The sequence below is a fragment of the Anomaloglossus baeobatrachus genome, chromosome 8 (assembly GCF_048569485.1).
Source record: "Anomaloglossus baeobatrachus isolate aAnoBae1 chromosome 8, aAnoBae1.hap1, whole genome shotgun sequence".
In the NCBI taxonomy this organism is placed as follows: Eukaryota; Metazoa; Chordata; class Amphibia; order Anura; family Aromobatidae; genus Anomaloglossus; species Anomaloglossus baeobatrachus.
This window is the reverse complement of record NC_134360.1, coordinates 78942774-78962651: the sequence shown is the minus strand read 5'-3', so window position 1 is coordinate 78962651 and position 19878 is coordinate 78942774. Positions and strand designations below refer to the sequence as shown.

The 19878-nt window shown below is 47.7% G+C and overlaps 1 protein-coding gene across 2 annotated transcripts in view; it reads left to right on the top strand.

The window, feature by feature from the left end:
- Window positions 1-19878, top strand: part of TMEM184B (transmembrane protein 184B) — a 96480-nt gene that overhangs the window by 54902 nt on the left and 21700 nt on the right. For both annotated transcript variants that reach the window (XM_075321827.1, XM_075321826.1), the window contains exons 6-9: window positions 1333-1408; window positions 3906-3997; window positions 4191-4360; window positions 6535-6729. In XM_075321827.1, coding sequence (XP_075177942.1) covers window positions 1333-1408; window positions 3906-3997; window positions 4191-4360; window positions 6535-6729 — 533 coding nt within the window. The remainder of the gene's footprint in view (window positions 1-1332; window positions 1409-3905; window positions 3998-4190; window positions 4361-6534; window positions 6730-19878) is intronic.

The following is a 19878-nucleotide window of genomic DNA, read 5'->3' as shown; positions in this document are numbered from 1 at the left end:
TCATTCTCCCCCTCCACCACGAATAACCAGACTGTGGCTCTTATTGTGAACACCTTCTCAGAAGATGTCAGTCCGGCCAAAAATTAAATATGCTGGGAAGAGTGGACATGGAAAGAACGGACATGCCAGAATTCACCAAAGATCGGTACAAATAGAAATCTGAACACACAGTTTACAGAACCACTTCTCGTGTCACAAAGACACTTGACGTGACTTCAAAGGTTGCAGCAATCCCAGGGCTGGGTCTATTTTTAGGCAAAGCAGGCCTGTAGCCGAAGGCAGAGCGAGCCCTGCACAGCCGCAACGTCCGTCTGATGTCCCTTTTTTTGGCAAAGAGAAATGAACTGATTCTTTGTTAGTGGTATTGGGATGTGTAAGATGGTAGACCTAACTAATACCACTAAATGAGTCTGTAACTAGGACATATTCTATAACCCAATAATCTGTAAATGATGGCCGTCACATAGAGAAGTCTGTTCTAAACCAAAAAACACAATTTCTTACAATGACTACAAAGTCTCACATCTCCTAAAGTGTATGCGGGGCCATCGATTAGGTTTTATGTGAGGACTAAGTACAGAGAAGAGTTTATGGGAAATTCTAGTGCAAATCTCCAGTTTGTCTACTGGATATCATATGTGACAACTAACGGGAAGAGCCGTCGTATACATTGTAACTGGTCAGAGCTTGGACCTGCACCTCGCTTACATTGGGCTGTTCCATACAAATCGTGATCATACACATCCAGTCTCAAAAATGCCAAAAGTACAGTGAAATACTATTATTATGTTAATTCACAAGGCTCTTTAAGAAGGGTTAAGCAATAACATTCACAGGACCCTAGTCCAGCGGCCATCCTGCCAGATTTGAGCCCTGTGAACCACCTTCTGCCTGCGGGTATGCCCAGCACCTCTTCTGATTAGTGTGCCCTGTGCAGCATCATCAGTGCGGCGCAATACATTCATGACATTGACTGGCGTACTAATCGGATGAAGCACCAAGAATGTCGGCAGATATGAGTAGCAGGAGGTTCTCAGGGCCTTGGTCTGGAGGCCACAGACTTCTTACTTGGCCCTGCCCCAGCCTCGGTGGATCTTTTTGCTCACCTCTAGCTGTAAGTAACACTCACAGCTTTATTGTGACTGTCCCATTCATCTGAGATCCATGCCGAAATCCAATTCACATGTGTGTAATTGGAAGAGATCTTCATTTGTAGCAAATCTGTGTTAATATACAGGAGAAATCATCCCCTCCAAAGACGTCCTGTACCGGTAGTAAATAGTGGTGTGCTGTTTTTTCACCTTACATGTGTTTTTCTGTCTCTGTTCGCAGGTCTAGCTGTGTGTATGGCACTTGCTGTCTTTGGGGGAAGACTTATTCTATAGGCTTTTTAAGATTCTGTAAACAGGTGAGTTCTTGTGGTTATAGGCTGATGAAATGTATTATACGTAGATGAAAATTCATTTCTGCTGCAAATCTGAGTGTAAGACGTACATTTTGTAACTTCTTTGTCAGAGGCGTAAAGCAGATCTTGTTATAAAGAACATTAAAATATGTGTGTGTTATGATGATGTAGCTGCTCTTTGTGTGTGTATGTTATAGCTGAGCTGTGTATGTGGTATCGGTATAGCTGAGTGTGCGTATATCGTTAAGCAAGGTTGTGTATATGTGAGCGCTAGATAGTGCGCAGAGGAATACTGAAGATCAGAGATGAGCAGATCCATGGAAGTTCAGTTCCGCTGGTTTATCCGAATGTTATATAATGTTCGTCTTTGGCCTCGGACTTGATCTGAACCCTAATGGAAGTCACTAATTTGGCAGCTCAGGTCTCTGCCCACATGCAGCCAGCCATAAACAGATCACTTCTCGAGTGGCTGGGCAGTGGTTTTTCCTCTTCTTCTTTTTTACTTTTTTTTTATTTTGTACACACTACATCCGATCATGCTGTTAAGTGGTTTGTATATGTAAACTATTAAAACTCTGTTTTTCTTTAAAATCTCTGATTGGTACAAACCCTGAACAACACTCCTCGAGTTCGCTCATCTCTACTAAGAGTACATCTATTACCCTCCTATTCTGCCGTAATGCATTAAAATTTATGATATTAACCCCTTTTTCTCCTTTATACTGCCAAAAAAATGCTCCAATGAGTAGCAAATATGTTTTCCATATCTTTTGTTGTCTAAACCTGGGATGGGTCCTATAGTCCAACAAATAAAGTAATTATTATTATGTGAAATACACTGCTTAAAAAAAATAAAAGGAACACTAAAATACCACATCCTATGTCACAATTAATGAAATATTCCAGTTGCAAATCTTTGTTACATAGCGGGATGCGTTGAGAACAATAAAACATAAAAATGATCAATGTAATAAAAATTAATATCCCATAGAGGTCTGGATATGGAATGATACCCAAAATCAAAGTGGAAAATCAAATTACAGGCTGATCCAACTTCAGTGGAATTGCCACAAGACAATTAAATGAGGCTCAGTATTGTGTGTGGCCTGCACGTGCCTGTATGACCTCCCTACATCACCTGCGCATGCTCCCGATGAGGTGGTGGATGTTCTGAGGGATCTCCTCCTAGACCTGGATTAAATAATTAATCAACTCCTAGACAGTCCGTAGTGCAACGTGGCGTTGGTGGATGGAACCAGACATGATGTCCCAAATGTGCTCGATTGGATTCAAGTCTGGGGACGGACAGGCCAGTCCATAACATCAATACCTTAATCATAAAGGAACTGCTGACACATTTGAGCCACATGAGTCCTAGCATTGTCATGCATCAGAAAGAACCCAGGGCGCACTTCACCTGTACATGGTCTCACAATGGGTCTGAGGATCTTATCCCGGTACCTAATGGCAGTCAGGGTACTTTTGGCTAGCACATAGAGGTCTGTGCAGCCCTCCAAACAAATGCTTCCCCTCACCATCACTGACCCACTGCCAAACCGGTCCTGCTGAAGGATGTTGCAGGCAGCAGATCGCTCTCCACGGCATTTCCAGACTCTGTCACTTCTGTCACATGTGCTCAGTGTGAACCTGCTCATCTGAAGAGCACAGGGCGCCAATGTTGAATCTGCCAATCTTATTGTTCTCTGGCAATTGCCGGTCAACATGGTGCAGGGCGGGCTGTAATCACAGCACCCACTTGTGGACGTTGGGCCCTCATACCACCCTCATGGAGTCTGTTTCTGACAATTTGAGCACACCCATTTTCCAGGGCTCTGGCAGTGCTCCTCCTGTTCCTCCTTGCACAAATGAGGAGGTAGCGGTCCTGCTGATGGGTTGTTGTCCTTCTACAGCCCCCTCCATGTCTCCTGGTGTACTGGCCTGTCTCCTGGTATCTGATCCATGCTCTGGACACTGTGCTGACAGACTCAGCGAACCTTCTTGCCACAGCGCACATTAATGTGGCATCCTAGATGAGCTGTACTACCTGAGCAACTTCCGTGGGTTGTAGACCCACCTTATGCTACCTTTAGGGGGGAGAGCAATGACAAAATGCAAAAGTGACCAAAACAGCCAAAAAGGATGACAACGAGGAAATGATCTGTAGTCACCACCTCTAGAACAACTCCTTTATAGGGGTGTCCTGCTAATTGCCGATCATTTCTACCTGTTGTCTCTTCCATTTGCACAACAGCAGGAGAGATTGATGCACAATCAGTGTGGCTTCATAGCTGGACAGCTGGGTTTCACAGAAGGGGGAATGACTTGGAGGTATATTGTTGTTTAGGTGTCCCTTTTATTTTTTTTGAGCAGTGTATATTGAGTGTATGTGAGAATTTGTTTATTTGTATCATTATGTCTATAATAAAGTGATGTGTAACGGGCACTAATAATCTGCAGACATTTCTGGTACTTGGATCATTGATATGATATATCCTCATAGGCGACCCTGCAGTTCTGCGTGGTGAAACCATTAATGGCAGCCATCACTGTAATACTTCAAGCTTTTGGCAAATATCGGGATGGTGATTTTAAGTAAGTCCTGGCGATGTTTATACTCTGGCTTTTTTCTCTATTGCTGCTAGATATTTTCTGGTCTTAAAAGCCCTTGTAGCCCCAAATCCATACCATGTTACATAGTGATTCTTGTTTACTGGTACCACTGTTGGTACATGCAGATTGCTTTGATGTCTGTTCACATTATAACCCTGCATTTTTCTCGTTGCAGCGTGGCCAGTGGTTACCTCTACGTGACCATCATTTACAACATCTCGGTCAGCCTGGCGCTCTATGCACTTTTCCTTTTTTACTTTGCCACGCGGGAGCTCCTCAGTCCCTACAGTCCAGTGTTAAAGTTCTTCATGGTGAAGTCGGTGATTTTCCTTTCCTTTTGGCAAGGTGAGATTAGACTTTACTATCACAGAGTCTGATAAACGATATATGAGCACATCTCTGCGTAGAGGGATGAACATGGCGTCACAACTGATCAGGTTCACATATTTTATCGGACTCTGTTGTGGGGTCCTCTAGCTAAAATATATGATTGTTATTATCGGTGCATTTTGGGAGGACATTTTTGTATTGTATTTCTAACTTTAAAGCTTTTTGGCCATAGTAATGTAGTAAGCACAAACTTACCGTATTTTTCAGTTTATTAGAATCACCAGATTATAAGACGCACCCCAAATGTAGAGGAAAAAAAGGGGTAAAAAACAAAATGGGGTCTGTCTTATAATCCGGTGGTGTCTTACCAGAGGGGGGCGGCAGTGGTGGTGGAGCGGGTTCACATGAGGCAGGGGCAGTGGTGGAGCAGGATGATGCTGTGGGTGGTGCCGTGGGTGTCCCAGAAACTGGTGGCGGCGGCTGTGCTGGGGTTGCAATGGCGACTGGGCCTGCTGTTGCGGCTGTGCTGGGGCTACGGGCAGTGAGGGCTTCAAAGAAGTGGTGCTCAGAGTCGGTGCATGCGCAGATTGAGCTCTCATCTGCGCACATGCCACCTCCGGGCGCCATGTTCTTTAAGTCTGCTGCAGGGAGATCAACGGGCCGGAGGCGGCACGTGCGCAGATGAGATTTAGAGCCGAGAGCCCCATCTGCGCACGCGCAGACTCCAGGCGCCGTTATTTGAAGCTTGTAGCCCCATCCACCAGCCCACCTACCACAACCCCAGCATAGCCACCGCAGCATTACCCCTGCCTCCTGATACCCCTTTCCACCACCCCCCGGTAAGCTACATTTGGATTATAAGATGCACCCCTCACTTTCCTCACAAATTTTTGGGAGGAAAACAGTCTCTTATAATCCGAAAAATACGGTACGTTTTTCTTGACAATGGCAAGGATTTGACGTTTTATTCCCATTTCAGCCAGTGATTGCTCCATACAGATGCCGAACACTGAATGTGGCGCTATAGATAAGCAGAGACCACCTTCACAATACAGCTTCTGTACAGTAGGGAGTCACCAACACGGTGCACGTTAAATCAGGCACTCTCAGCTGTATTGCTTTTCCCACCTCCAGCTGTTGGCGACTGGACAGAGTGATATCCAGCTGAGCCATGAAATGAATGAGATGGGAATAGCATTTCAAAGGAAAGATTCTGTAGATTAATATGACTTTCCATTACAGAGCAATCATTTCACATATGTAAAATTGATCAACCTCTTTAAATGCAATCTGTCAGCCGTTTTTTTCTATGTAATCTGAGAGGAGCACAATATAGAGCCAGACACCCTGATTCCAGCAATGTATATTGTGTTTTGCTGCGTCAATAAAATTAATGTTTTATTAGCAGGAGATTATTACTATGCAACTAGGTGTCTCATGCCTTCTGGTTTAGCAATGCTGCACGCACGCGCACACACGCACACACGCAGCTTTCTGTCAATATACAGTGTACACAGAAAGCTGTTGGGTTGCTGAGTTATACTCAGCAGAGAAAACTGATTCTCCTAAAAGCGGCATCCAATAAACTAAGTTACACGTCGATGAAATCATGCTCCTGTCAGGTTACATAGGAAAAACCTGCTGACGGATTCCCTTTTAACTCCTTCACTACCTATGACGTACAGTTGAGTTTTATGTTGTGTCCCTGATTGTGATGCGGGCTCACACGCTGAGCCTGCATCGTTCCCGGCAGATGAAGGCTAAATTATTCAGCCATCATGTGCCACCAACAGACGCGGATGGAGCGGAGCTCCAACCACATCTGTTAATCTGTTAAATGCCACTGTCGATCTCAAACAGCAGCAGTGGTGTGCGTCATTCCATGCGCCCATCGGCGCGCTGGTGGCGTGATCACGCTGCACATATGGGTTGCTATGACAGCCAGGGATCTGCTGAAGATCTCCTTGCTTGTCATGAGGACTCTCCTGTGACAATCAGCTTATGCACTGCTGTGCACAGCACCAGCGATCAACTAATTGCAGCTTCAAGTACTAACAAATACAGTAAAAATATGAAGGAAAAAAACGAACTTCAGATGGGGAAATAGCCCGATCATGAAGGGTTAAGGATTTGTGCGTCCGTGCAGTAACTGGTTACGTGCTATTGATGGTTTTGCTTCCGTTCTGCAGGAATGCTTTTGGCTATACTGGAAAAATGTGGAGCCATTCCAAAAATCCATTCAGCCGAGGTGACCGTGGGTGAGGGCACAGTCGCTGCCGGGTACCAGAACTTCATTATCTGCGTGGAGATGTTCTTTGCGGCAATTGCTCTCCGTTATGCGTTTACTTATAAAGTGTATCTAGACAAGCGGCTGGATGCACAAGGTGAGTGCGGCCATTGTACATCCATTACTCATACATAGGTGCAGTACCGTGCAAAAGCTCAAGGCAGGAGTGGAGAAAATACTGCAAAGTAAGAATGCTTCCCAAAAGAGAAGTGTTTATAGTTTATTTTTATCAATTGGTGAATAAATAAAAGAGAAATCAAACCAATATTTGGTGTGATCGCTTTCTGTCATCCAAATTTCGTATTCGTTCTTCAAGGCATACTTTCACAAAGTCCGGGATTTTTTTAGGATTACAGTAAGATGTATTAGTCGAAGGGCTGGAGAGAAGCAAATGAGTGTCTGTAGGAACAGTGAGGCATGACGGAGGCTCCTTTTTAGGTTTTACAGCTGCATTTCAACAAATGATGTTGGGGATTTGGTGAAGATGATGGTGTCCGTAATACTGAGAAACACAGGCAGATACTGATCCATCGTGCACCACCATCAGGGAGGCGGCTGATGAGCTCCAACATTATTATGCAGCAGGACAACAGCCTCAAACATACGGCCAATGTCATTAAGAAATATCTCCAGTATAAAGCAGAGCAAGGAGGCGGTGATATGGCCAAAAAACATCACAGAAAAAGAAACTACCTCATAAACACCAGGTCAGATTACCAATGGACTACAGCATGCAGCTGACCCCCATGGTAAAGGTGGGGGCAGCACAGGGGCAAAATACTCATGAACAACCACTCATACACCTAGTAGTCATGGAGGGGGTGGCTGATGGTATTAAACATGCACAAAAATTAGGTTTGCATACTGCGCCAGTCACACAGGTACATGTAGTGCACAGTGTCTGACTTACAGCATATTGATGATGCCCATACTATCAGATCTGGCGGGCTGCTCAGTACTTTATACACTTTTCAGATTTTAAGACGCATTTTTCCCCCCAAACATTTCTGAGGCAAATGAGGCTGCGTCTTATAAGCCAAATGTAGCTTACCGGGGGGTGGTGGAGAGGGGTCACAGGAGGCAAGGGCAATGCTGCGGGGGGTGGTGGTGCTTGCTGCAAGCGGGGTGGCCGGGGCCATCCTGAAAATGTTGGCGGCGTGGGCTTCAAATAATGGCGCCCGGAGTCGGCGCGTGCACAGATTAAGGTCTTGGCTCAAGATCTCATATGCGCATGCGCTGCCTCTGGCCCATTGATCTCCCAGCAGTGGACCTAAGGAAAATGGCACCTGGAGGTGATGCATGTGCAGATGAGATCTCAGCTCTACATTGAGCCGATAGCTCAATCTGCACACGCACTGACTGCCGGCGCCATTTCTTTGAAGTCTCACCTCGCAGCGAGCATCCGGGACACTCTCCTCCAGCATTGCCCTACTACACCACCACTTCTGCATCCTGTGACCCTACTACACCACCACTTCTGCATCCTGTGACCCTACTACATCACCACTTCTGCATCCTGTGACCCTACTACACCACCACTTCTGCATCCTGTGACCCTACTACACCACCACTTCTGCATCCTGTGACCCTACTACACCACCACCTCTGCATCCTGTGACCCTACTACACCACCACTTCTGCATCCTGTGACCCTACTACACCACCACTTCTGCATCCTGTGACCCTACTACACCACCACTTCTGCATCCTGTGACCCTACTACACCACCACTTCTGCATCCTGTGACCCTACTACACCACCACTTCTGCATCCTGTGACCCTACTACACCACCACTTCTGCATCCTGTGACCCTACTACACCACCACTTCTGCATCCTGTGACCCTACTACACCACCACTTCTGCCTCCTGCTGCCCCCACCCAGTAAGGCACCACTGGATTATAAGATGGATCACTATAAATTTGGGGTGCATCTTATAAAATGAAAATTACGGCAAGTGCACCACACAGGACAGACACCCCAGTAACCCAACCAACACTAAAAGGCCTTGAATAAAAATGTGCAATAAAAATCATGTATAAAATACATAAGATATTGTCCACGTTTTGGCCAGAATATGCCAACTTGCAAACCATGTGATGATCCGGCCCCACAGAGCTCCGATCTCAGCATCGAGTCCCTGTGTGATTACATGGAGACAGGAGGATCTGCACCAGCCTCTCACAGATCTGGGGTTGGTTCTCCAAGGTGTTCAGGACAGACTCCTGCCGAGCTCCTCCAAAATCTACAATTAAGTGTATCTAGAGCTGAGGCTGTATTACAAACCGTGCGCTCACACCAAATATTGATGGGATTTACATTTCTCTTCTGTTCATTCACTTTGCATTTGATAAAAATAAACCATTCACTCTATTTTTTTTAATTTTTTTTATGCATTCTTATTTTGTAGCATATTTTTCTGCACCTGCTTAAAACGTTTGCACAGTACTGTACAGTATTTATTTATTGATAGCGCATTCCAAATAGAGATGTTACACAAGGGAATAGTTGTAGACAAATCCTAGGTGTGACCAGGACAAGGATATTCACAGGGAATAGTGGGTTTTCTTTCCTTTTTTTTTTTTTAAAAGATCTATCCCCATATTTATTTTATACAAATAGCTGTCATTGGTCTAAAAAGAGGTAATAAATCAATCAGCCAGCATTTCTGGCAGCGGCGTTTAAATGGAGACAGGTGCTCACGCTTATCAGCTGCCATTGGCTCCCCACAATGTAATCACAGAGAACTAATGGGTTATTATAGCAGCCGGGGGTCTGCTGATGCCCCCTACATTGCTTTCTGTGTGCCCCATTGAAGCTCCACCACAAGTGACCAAGATTTTCACTACATATTGTATCACCACAGATAGTATTAGGGCATAGGATCAGAAGACCGCAGGTCACCTCTTCTGAGGGGACTAAAAGAAGTAATAAAATAATAGTCTACAATATTACATAATTACATATTAAGAATATAATTTCTTTATCGTTCCTTTGGGAGACCCAGACCATGGGTGTTTAGCTTCTGCCTCCGGAGGACACACAAAGTACTACACTTAAAAGTGTAGCTCCTCCCTCTGAGCTTATACACCCCCTGGTAGCCAGTCCTAGCCAGTTTATCGCTTTGTGTTCAGGAGGTCATACATCCACACATGCATTCTCATCTGATTTGTTTGACTTTTGGAAAGAGTTTGAAGAAAAGCGGGTCCATGTCTGGACTCCCGGCATGTCCCTTCTCACCCCACTGTGTCGGCGGTGTTGTTAAGGTTGATTTACAAGGCTGGAGCCTTACATGCCGCGCTCCTTCACCATCCCTTCTGGGCTCTGGCTTGAAGTGGAAGCCAGCACGGTCTCCATGCCTGGCAGGAGTCCGGTCTCCATCCACAGCCCCTTGAGGATTCTGTTGGACTGGAGCACTCATCCCCAGGGACATGGCCCTGCGTCTCAGCAGCTAAGTACCTGAGACGTTTATGTTGGGGGTCCCGGTTCTTTATTGTATGGGGAGAGTATGCTGTATGTGATTGTTTTTAACTTTTCCGGCGGGTTCTCCAGCTTTTGCCAGAGAACCGCGCCGATGGTGCCTGCTTGTCGGCCTCGCCGATTAAATTTAGGCCCCGGCTTCGCCGGAGGCCTAGTTTCGTTTTCCTGCCCTTGCATGTCACTCATGCAGAGGGACAGGTTCGGCTCCTCCCGGCGGCCGTTCTACACAGGGGAGGGACACTCCCCACTGCTGGGGCGTCCCTCCTTCCCTGCAGGTCTCTATAGCCCTCCAGTTCCCGCTCTTTTATAGGAACGCCCCTAGTCCCGCCCCCTCTCTTCGCTCCGGCGGCCATTTCTCAGGCAGAGTTCACTCTGCTCTGGGACATTCTGCATCTCTGCTGAGGTGCTGCGCACTGGGGGACCGGGCTTCGGGATCTGGAGGGCACACAACAGCGGTCTGGGAAGCCACAGCCGGTCTCCGGTTGTGGACCTCTGTATATTTTCCCTGGGGTTCATTCTCTGCAAAGCCCCCACTCCAGCAGCATGTCTCACACAAGGAGCAAGGCTCCAAAGCTTTATGCTGCATGCACTGCATGTAAGCTCCTGCTGCCTGAGCCGAGCATTTATACACACTGTGATGGTTGCTCTAACTTGGCGGTGCCACAGCCTGGAGTCTCACCCCCAGTGGTCTCTCAGGCTGCTGCTGCTGCTGCACCTGTGACTGAACCCCCGGCCTGGGTAGAGTCCTTTTCTAGGTCCATATCCTAGTCATTTGCTGAGTCCATGGGACTTTTGTCCAGGACTTTGATGAATATGCATCAGCCCCCTCACAGGGTGCCTCTAATACTCTTGACAGAGGACTCCTATCCTCTGACCTCCGTCCATCAGAGCTCACGGAGGATTCATCATCTGATCCCAGACCCCGTCCTTCTAAGAGAAGGCGCAGGGTTTCCTCCCCCTCCCCATCCCACGGCTCTGTCTCAAGAGCTGACTCTCAAGATGAGGAGGATGCCCTCACTGGGGGCTCGGAGGCTATGTATCCCATCGATTTCTCTGAGGGTGACTCGGACCTTAGTGATTTGATTGCTTCTATTAATTCTGTGCTGGGGGGCGTGGCCTGGACGGCAATGTGAAGAGACGTGTTTGTGGAGCTCTCCTGCAAACTCCCTTGATAAATCCCTGAATACCGCTGTTATCACTGCCTCAGCCGGCTGTCAGGAAGATAAGGTGGTGAGGACTTATCTGGAGTGAGTCTGGTTGATGCAGAGAGGTGACATGGTCCGTCACAGGCAAAAAGATAATGGAGGCGGGAAAGTCCCCAGCTCTCAAGATGGTGCCATGATAAGGCAGGAAGCTGAGAAAGTTAATGCTGCCTGTCAGGAGAGGATGCAGATCGCTGCAAGGCTGGAGAAATTTGCCAGGACTTCAGAGAAATCACATCAGCATATAGATAACAGAGGTGAGGAGGGAGAAGATAATGCCAGCTCTGATGAGATGGGGGATGGTGAAAAGCAGCAAGATAAGACAGGAGAAGTGGAGAAAGCACATAGTGCACAGGAGGCTCCAGAAAACCCCACTTTAAAGGACGTTTTTGCAGTGGTGTCTTTTTGTAAAGAGGCTCTGACTTCCCTGACGAAGCAAGTTAAGGGATTACAGGCAGAGGTTGCTGACATTAAGAAAGACCTCAAGAAAGCCGATCTGAGAACAACGGCTGTAGAGGAGAGAGTGGGGATAACAGAGGATCATATTACAAAACTACAAAAGTCTGAAAAAACATTTGCACAGCAGATAGCTGAAATCATGGCAAAAAATGATGATTTAGAGAACCGCTCTAGAAGAAATAACATCCGAATTGTCGGCATCCCTGAGAAAGCGGAAGGAAGAAACCCCACTGAATATGTAGAAGACTGGCTCAGGGGGAAAATGGGTGCTAATGTCTTATCCAAGCTCTATGCCGTGGAACGTGCACACAGAGTCCCGATGCAGCCACAAACAGCAGGCAGGGGCCCTCGCACTATGCTAGCCAAGCTCCTCAACTACAGAGACAGGGACACTATACTGCGAAAGGCAAGAGACATGGAGGATCTTATGATTGACGGCCAGAGAATTTCCATATACCCGGACTACTCCATTTCTGTTCAAAAGCTACGTATGACTTTTACAGGAGTAAAGTGGCGCCTGCGAGAGATGGGGGTGCAATACTCAATGATGTTCCCGGCAAAGCTAAGAGTGACGGCGTTGGAGCGGGTGCACTTTTTTACAACTCCGGAGGAAGCCATGTAGTGGTTGGACGCAAACGAAAAGTGGATCCGTTTTGAAGGAATGAGCTGACTGTCTGAATCTGCAGTGTGTTGGAGAAGGCCGGCTGAGGCTCTACAACATCCTTAGGAGCTTACAGGGGACCCTTCTTGTTTTTTCTTTTTTTTTTTCTCCTTCCCTTTGGGATTGAGGTAGTATGCAGGGGGAATGCGAAGGGTTTGATGTGAGCTTCGCAGGACATGGGGACTGCCTAATTTGGCGCGGTGGTGGTATTTACAATTTGAGATTCCAGTTTAATTACTGTTCGCCATTTTACTGTTATATTGGTTGAGTGGAATATGATTATACATAGAAAGGGGGGGAGTGGAGAATTGTTGGAAAAGGGACGAGTTTTAAAATGTGTCTAAGAGGGGAAGGCGAGGGAGGTAGGGGGGAATTTAGTAGGGATTATGGACCAGGTTTGGAAAACCCGATGCTTCACGGGAGTACTCGAAAACAGGAAGTGGTGGGGAGTAGGAGGGGAGGGGAGCAGGGGGGGAGGGGGGAAAGGGGTAGGGTAGAGGCAGCATGGGGAGATACTACAAGGTTTGATGGTTTTACTGGGTGGGATAATGGGGGATAGAATTAAGGTGTTGAGTTGGAATATTAGAGGGTTATCAGATAGGTCTAGGAGAGCGGCAATAATTAAATATGTTCAAGACCAGAACCCGTCAGTAATATGTCTACTAGAAACGCATCTAACAAAGGAGACAACACATGTTTTAAATAGGAGATGGGTGCAGAAGGCCTATCACTCCACCTTTTCCAACTATGCAAGGGGTGTATCACTGCTGATCCATAACTCTGTGCAATATGAAGAGATAGAAGTGTATGTGGATAAAGAAGGACAGTGTGTGGCCGTCAAGTGTAAAATATTTGGCAGACTCATGTGTATAGCTGCAATATATATACCACCTTCATATAAGTGCACCAAACTAAGGGAGATAAGGGAGTTCTCTGAGAAGGGGGGAGTAATCCCTTTTTTACTGGTGGGGGACTTCAATAATGTGATAGATCTGTACTGGGATAGGAGTAGTAGACCTCCAGGTATTCAGGATAGTTGTATGACTTCGTTTGGCACTCTTATTGGGGAACTTGGAATGGTGGATGCCTGGCGAGTGAGGAATGGGAGGGTATCCTGCTTCTCTTGTTATTCGGCTTCACATAACACTCTGTCCCGCATTGACATGGCTCTAGCTAGTGATCTGATGGATGCAATGATAAGCGACGTGCAATATCTGACAAGAGTGATTTCGGATCATAGCCCAATTCTAGTGTCCATACGACGGGGGACCCTGACAGGGGGAAGGAGGGGAGAGTGGAAGCTTCATCCAGCATGGATCCGTCATATTAATATGGGGAATATAGAATGGGATCTTGGGGATTTCTTTATCCACAACGAGGGTAGCACTGGTCCCATGGTGGTATGGGATGCGATGAAGGCATACCTCAGGGGACTCCTGTTCAGGGATATCTGTAAACGTAAAACACAGACGAGGCAGGATGAGAAAGATAGGCTGGAGGCCTTAGATAAGGCAGAGCTGGAAGCAATCCGGAGTACTACTACGGACGCGAAGCAAAATCTTAGGCAGGCGCATGAACAGGTTAATAAGATGCTTTTGGAGAAGGCGGTAAGGAAGCAGGCATTCCAAAAATTGCATTTTTATGAGGAGGGGGAAAAAGTTGGTCATCTATTATCGGTCATAGCTGCAGCTCAAAGGAGTAGTTCATTTGTGCATGGTATGGACACGGTGGAGGGGACACAGGTCACTGAGGTTGAGGAGATCCTTGGGGTCTTTAAAGATTTCTATCGCACGCTATATTCTTCTAGCGGAGAGATGAGGGTGGAAGAGGTGGACTCATTTCTTGAGCGAGGTGAGCTTCCGGTGTTGTCTATGGCGGATAGAGATAAACTGGAGTCACCTATTACTATTGATGAACTGGAGGGCGCTCTGCATGGCATGAGCAATGACAAGGCACCGGGAGCAGACGGGCTACCAGTTGAAATTTATAAACAGTTAGAAGAAATCCTATTACCCAAACTATTGAAAGTCTTTGAGGTGGCGGAGGGGGAAGGTGTATTGCCTGAATCTATGAGAGAAGCAATAATAGTAGTAATTCCTAAGGAGGATAAAAATCCGAGGCTTCCAGACTCATATAGACCCATCTCGTTATTAACAGCGGACGTGAAGCTTCTGGCTAAGGTGTTGTCAAACCGGCTGACTGGAGTTATATCTAACCTAATCCATATGGACCAATCAGGGTTCATGGCCAATAGGTCGACAGCTGCTAATATCAGGAGATTGTACCTTAATCTATAGTTACCGCCTGACAACCCTGGCCGGAGGGTGATCGCTTCGCTAGATGCCCAGAAAGCGTTCGATAGTGTTGAGTGGGGGTATCTGTGGAAAGTGTTGCAGCATATGGGTTTTGGCCCACGGTTTGTAAAGTGGGTGCAGCTGTTGTATAATAGGCCTACTGCTAAAGTTAGAGTTAACGGTATGACCTCCTCAGCGTTTGAGTTGCACCGGGGAACGAGACAGGGCTGCCCACTATCGCCGCTCCTATTTGCTATTGCAATAGAGCCTCTGGCGGCGGCCATTAGGAAAACAAAGGAGATCCATGGATTTAAGTATGGGCATTTAGAGGAGAAAATAGCTCTTTATGCTGACGATTTATTACTTTTCTTGGGGGATCCATCAGCCTCATTGGATCATGCCATGCAGATAATAGAGAAATTTGGAGAAGTTTCGGGACTGACCATTAATTGGTCTAAATCGAGCCTCTTTAAGGTGGATGGGGAAGTAGCCTGGACAAATGAGGATACTGGGGCTAACAAATTGAAGAATGTGGACGAATTTAAATATCTAGGTATCCAGATATCTCTGCCAGTAGAAAAATACATACAGGTGAACTTATGGCCGCTCCTTAAAAAATTGAGAACCAAGGTGGATGCCTGGAACAAGCTACATTTGTCAGTTGTTGGAAGGGTTAATTTACTAAAGATGGTAGTAATGCCTAAACTCCTATACATACTGCACAATGCCCCTGTTTGTATTTCAAGGAAAAGATTTAAAGGGATAAACTCGCTGTTTAGGGACCTGGTGTGGGGTAAAAAGCAGCCTAGGGTGCGATTAGAGACTTTACAAAGGCCGAAGGATGAGGGGGGTCTAGCAATCCCAAATCCGGAATTGTATTATATAGCAGCGCAATGTCAACACCTCAGGGGTTGGTCTGATCGAGAGAAAGATGGGGGCATTAAAGAAGTACTGGAATACATAGTGGGTAGAAGTCCATTGGTAATGGGACTAGAGGATGGTGCGGTGGGGCTCCTGGGTAGAACATCTCCTACAATGGCACTTATAAATAAGACCTGGGATAGGCTGAAAAGGGTGAGAGGGGTGACCCGGTTAACTAAGTTTACACCTATCTGGGATAACAGTAATCTCCCGGAGATTCAGAAAATGGGGAATATTGAGGAGTGGAGACGCAAGGGTGTGATATACATGCATCAGATATTGGACAGGGGAATTGTGAAATCGTTCCCGCAGTTACAGAGTGAGTTTGTTACCGGCGTCCGGCTGGCTCCACTACAGACAATTAAAACATGCGATTGCAGCCCAAGCGGCTAAACAAAGTGTGGCCATACAGACTGACCTGGTATTTGAGTATGTGTGTAAGGGCGGAGGAAGCACTAAAGGGATTATTTCTGGCACGTATAAAGATATACTACATACCTTTCTTTTAGAATACCCAATTAAAACTAAATCTAAATGGGAGGAGGAAGTTGGGCCGATAACGGAGGAGGTGTGGGAGAGTATCCTGGAGTATGTCCCTAAACTTTCCATGAGCGAACCGGCCAGACTGTCTCGCCTATACGTGATTCACCGGGTATATAGGTCTCCCTTACTGATGTTTAAAATGGGGTTGAAAAGGAATTCGGAGTGTCCAAGGTGTCAGGGATCTGACGCAGGTATTTTTCACATGATGTGGTCTTGTCCGAGACTGGTCTCCTTTTGGACTAAGGTTATCCACAAGATAGGAAGAACATATGGGTGTGTCCTCCCCAGGGAACCAGTGCTATGCCTATTGGGATATGTTGAGGAGCTTGGGGTGGAAAATACTATGAAAATTGTCATTGCTAGGCTGCTGTATGCGGCAAGAAAGCTAATCGCCAGGTCCTGGATTAAAAAAGACCCCCCGACCAGGGGAGAGTACATTAAAAGGGTGAAATGTATTCTTCAGCTGGAACGGGGAGTGTATGAAAGAAGGGGGAATGTTAAAATGTTTGAGAAGCTATGGTCTCCTTGGCTGCAATGCGAATAAGACGAGTGATGGACCAATAAACTGGTCTGGGACCGGGATAGCCGTCTGAGACCTCTGATGTGTATGTTTTGTTTTATTTGTGTTACTAGTTGTTCCTCCTGCACAACGGGATGGTTGCTATACTACAGTTGAAGGGTATCCTAAGTGTGTACTAAATGGGATGTAGTATCGGGGAGAAGTGTTGCTGCCAGGGTGGGGGAGGGGGGCGGGAGGGGGAGTTAAAGGGGTAATAGATGTGATAAATTTAACTTGGATGCCGATTTGTTATTCTGTTGTATGTATTCTGTTTTAATAAAAAAGTATCTGATTTAAAAAAAAAAAAAATAATTCTGTGCTGGATCTGAATCCGCCAGTGTCAGAGGAGCAACTCTCTTTGGCAGAAAAACATCAGTTTACCTCGCCTAAGAGAGTGAAGAGTGTGTTCTTTAACCACTCCAGTTTTCAGACCGCTGTGACCAAACCCAGGGCCTGCCCTGACAAACGCTTTCCAAAGCGTGGTTCTGATGACTGGTTTCCATTTCCACCTGAGGTGGTCAAGGAGTGGTCTCACTCCCCAAAGGTAGACCCCCCGGTGTCTAGGCTCTCAGCCCGGACCGTTGTGTCGGTGGCTGACGGCACCTCACTTAAGGATTCCACTGACCGTCAGATTGACCTTCTGGCCAAATCTGTGTATGAAGCTGTGGGGGCCGCGTTTTCCCTGACTTTTGCAGCAGTGTGGGCCCTCAAAGCCATCTCTGCTTCTCTAGAGGAGATGCATTCCCTCACCAAGGAATCTATGCCTGAGATGGTTACCTTAACTGCTCAGGCTTCAGCTTTTTCATCTTATGCCATGTCTGCCATGCTGGAGGCTTCCCACCGCACTGCGGTGGCTTCAGCTAATTCCCTCGTTATCCGCAGGGTCTTGTGGCTTCAAGAGTGGAAGGCAGATGCTTCTTCCAAGAAGTTTCTTGCTGGGCTCTCTTTTGCTGGTTCACGGCTGTTTGGTGAACAGCTGGATGAAATAATTAAAGAAGCTACTGGCGGGAAGAGTACTTCCATGCCACAAACCAAGACCAGGAAACCCGCCCAGGGTAGGAATCAATCGAGGTTTCGTTCCTTTCGTTCCTCCAACTGGTCATCCTCTAAGCCTTCCGCCTCGTCCGCTAACTCAGCCAAGGATCAGAAATCCAACTGGCGCCCAAAAGCGCGTCCGCAGAAGACTGCAGGAGGTTCTGCCACTAAGGCAGCTTCCTCATGACTCTCGGCCCGCTCCAACCACGTCCTTAGTCGGTGGCAGGCTCTCCCACTTTGGCGACGCTTGGTTAAAGCAAGTCTCCGATCAGTGGGTGAGAGACATCATATCTCACGGCTACAGGATAGAATTCTCTTCCAGCCCTCCAAACAGATTTTTTCTCTCAACTCCCCCCCCCCCCCTGCTCCAAGGCCGCCGCCTTCTCGCAGGCTGTGGCGTCCTTGCAGGCAAACGGAGTGATTGTCCCAGTTCCCGCTCAGGAACGGTTCAGAGGTTTTTACTCAAATCTCTTCCTAGTTCCAAAAAAGGACGGTACCTTCCGGCCCATCCTGGATCTCAAGCTTCTCAACAAGCATGTTCGGGTGCAGCATTTTCGCATGGAGTCCCTGTGATCAGTCATTGCCTCTATGACCCAAGGGGAGTTCCTGGCGTCCATAGGCATCAGAGATGCCTATCTACATGTGCCAATCGCAGTGTCACATCAGCGTTGGTTACGTTTTGCGATAGAGGATCATTTCCAATTCGTGGCTCTCCCCTTCGGGTTAGCCACGGCCCCTCGGGTATTCACCAAGGTCATGGCGGCAGTGATTGCGGTCCTGCACCTCCAGGGGTTGGCAGTGCTCCCTTACCTGGACGACCTTCTGGTCAAGGGTCCATCCAGCGCAGACTGTCAGCGGAGTGTTTCGCTCACTCTCGCCACCCTAGCCCAATTCGGGTGGATTGTCAATCTTCACAAATCCACTCTGACTCCGACTCAGTCTCACGTACCTAGGGATGCAGTTCGAGACTTTGCCGGCACTTGTGAAGTTGCCCTTAATCAAACAGCAGTCTCTCCGGCTAGCGGTGCGCTCTCTCCTGAGGCCCCGCCGTTATTCCCTCAGGCGCCTGATGCAGGTGCTGGGTCAAATGGTGGCTTCCATGGAGGCGGTTCCCTTTGCCCAGTTCCATCTGCGTCCTCTGCAGCTGGACATCCTCCGCTGTTGGGACAAGCGGCCTTCCTCCTTACAGAGGTTAGTGGCTCTGTCGCCACGGACCAGGAGCTCTCTTCAGTGGTGGCTTCGACTCCTCTCCCTGTCCCAAGGGCGCTCCTTCCTGGCTCCGTTCTGGGTGATTCTCACCACGGATGCCAACCTATCCGGCTGGGGAGCGGTACATCACCACCACAGAGCTCAGGGCACTTGGACTCCGTCTGAGTCAGCCCTTTCAATCAATGTGCTGGAAACCAGAGCTGTGCTTCTAGCTCTCTAGCAGGCACATTCGAGTCCAATCGGACAACGCGACAGCGGTTGCCTACATCAATCACCAAGGCGGGACACGCAGCCGCCTGGCAATGTTGGAGGTCCATCGCATCCTTCAATGGGCGGAGGACTCCAAGTCCACCATATCCGCAGTCCACATCCCTGGCATAGAAAACTGGGAGGCAGATTATCTCAGCCGTCAATCCGTGGACGGTGGCGAGTGGTCCCTGCACCCGGCAGTGTTTCAGTCAATCTGTCGCAAATGGGGCACTCCAGACGTGGACCTAATGGCATCCCGTCACAACAACAAGGGTCCGGTTTACGTGGCTCGCTCCCACGATCCTCAGGCCTTCGCCGCGGACGCTCTGGTTCAAGACTGGTCCCAGTTTCGTCTGTCCTACGTGTTTCCCCCTCTAGCTCTCTTGCCCAGAGTCCTGCGCAAGATCAGAATGGAGGGCCGTCAAGTCATCCTCATTGCACCGGACTGGCCCAGGCGAGCTTGGTATCCGGACCTGATCCAACTGTCCGTGGAGATGCCGTGGCATCTTCCGGACCGTCCAGACCTGCTCTCACAAGGTCCATTTTTCCGCCCGAATTCTGCGGCACTCAAATTGACGGCGTGGCTCTTGAGTCCTGGATTTTGACGGCTTCTGGTATTCCTCCTGAAGTCAT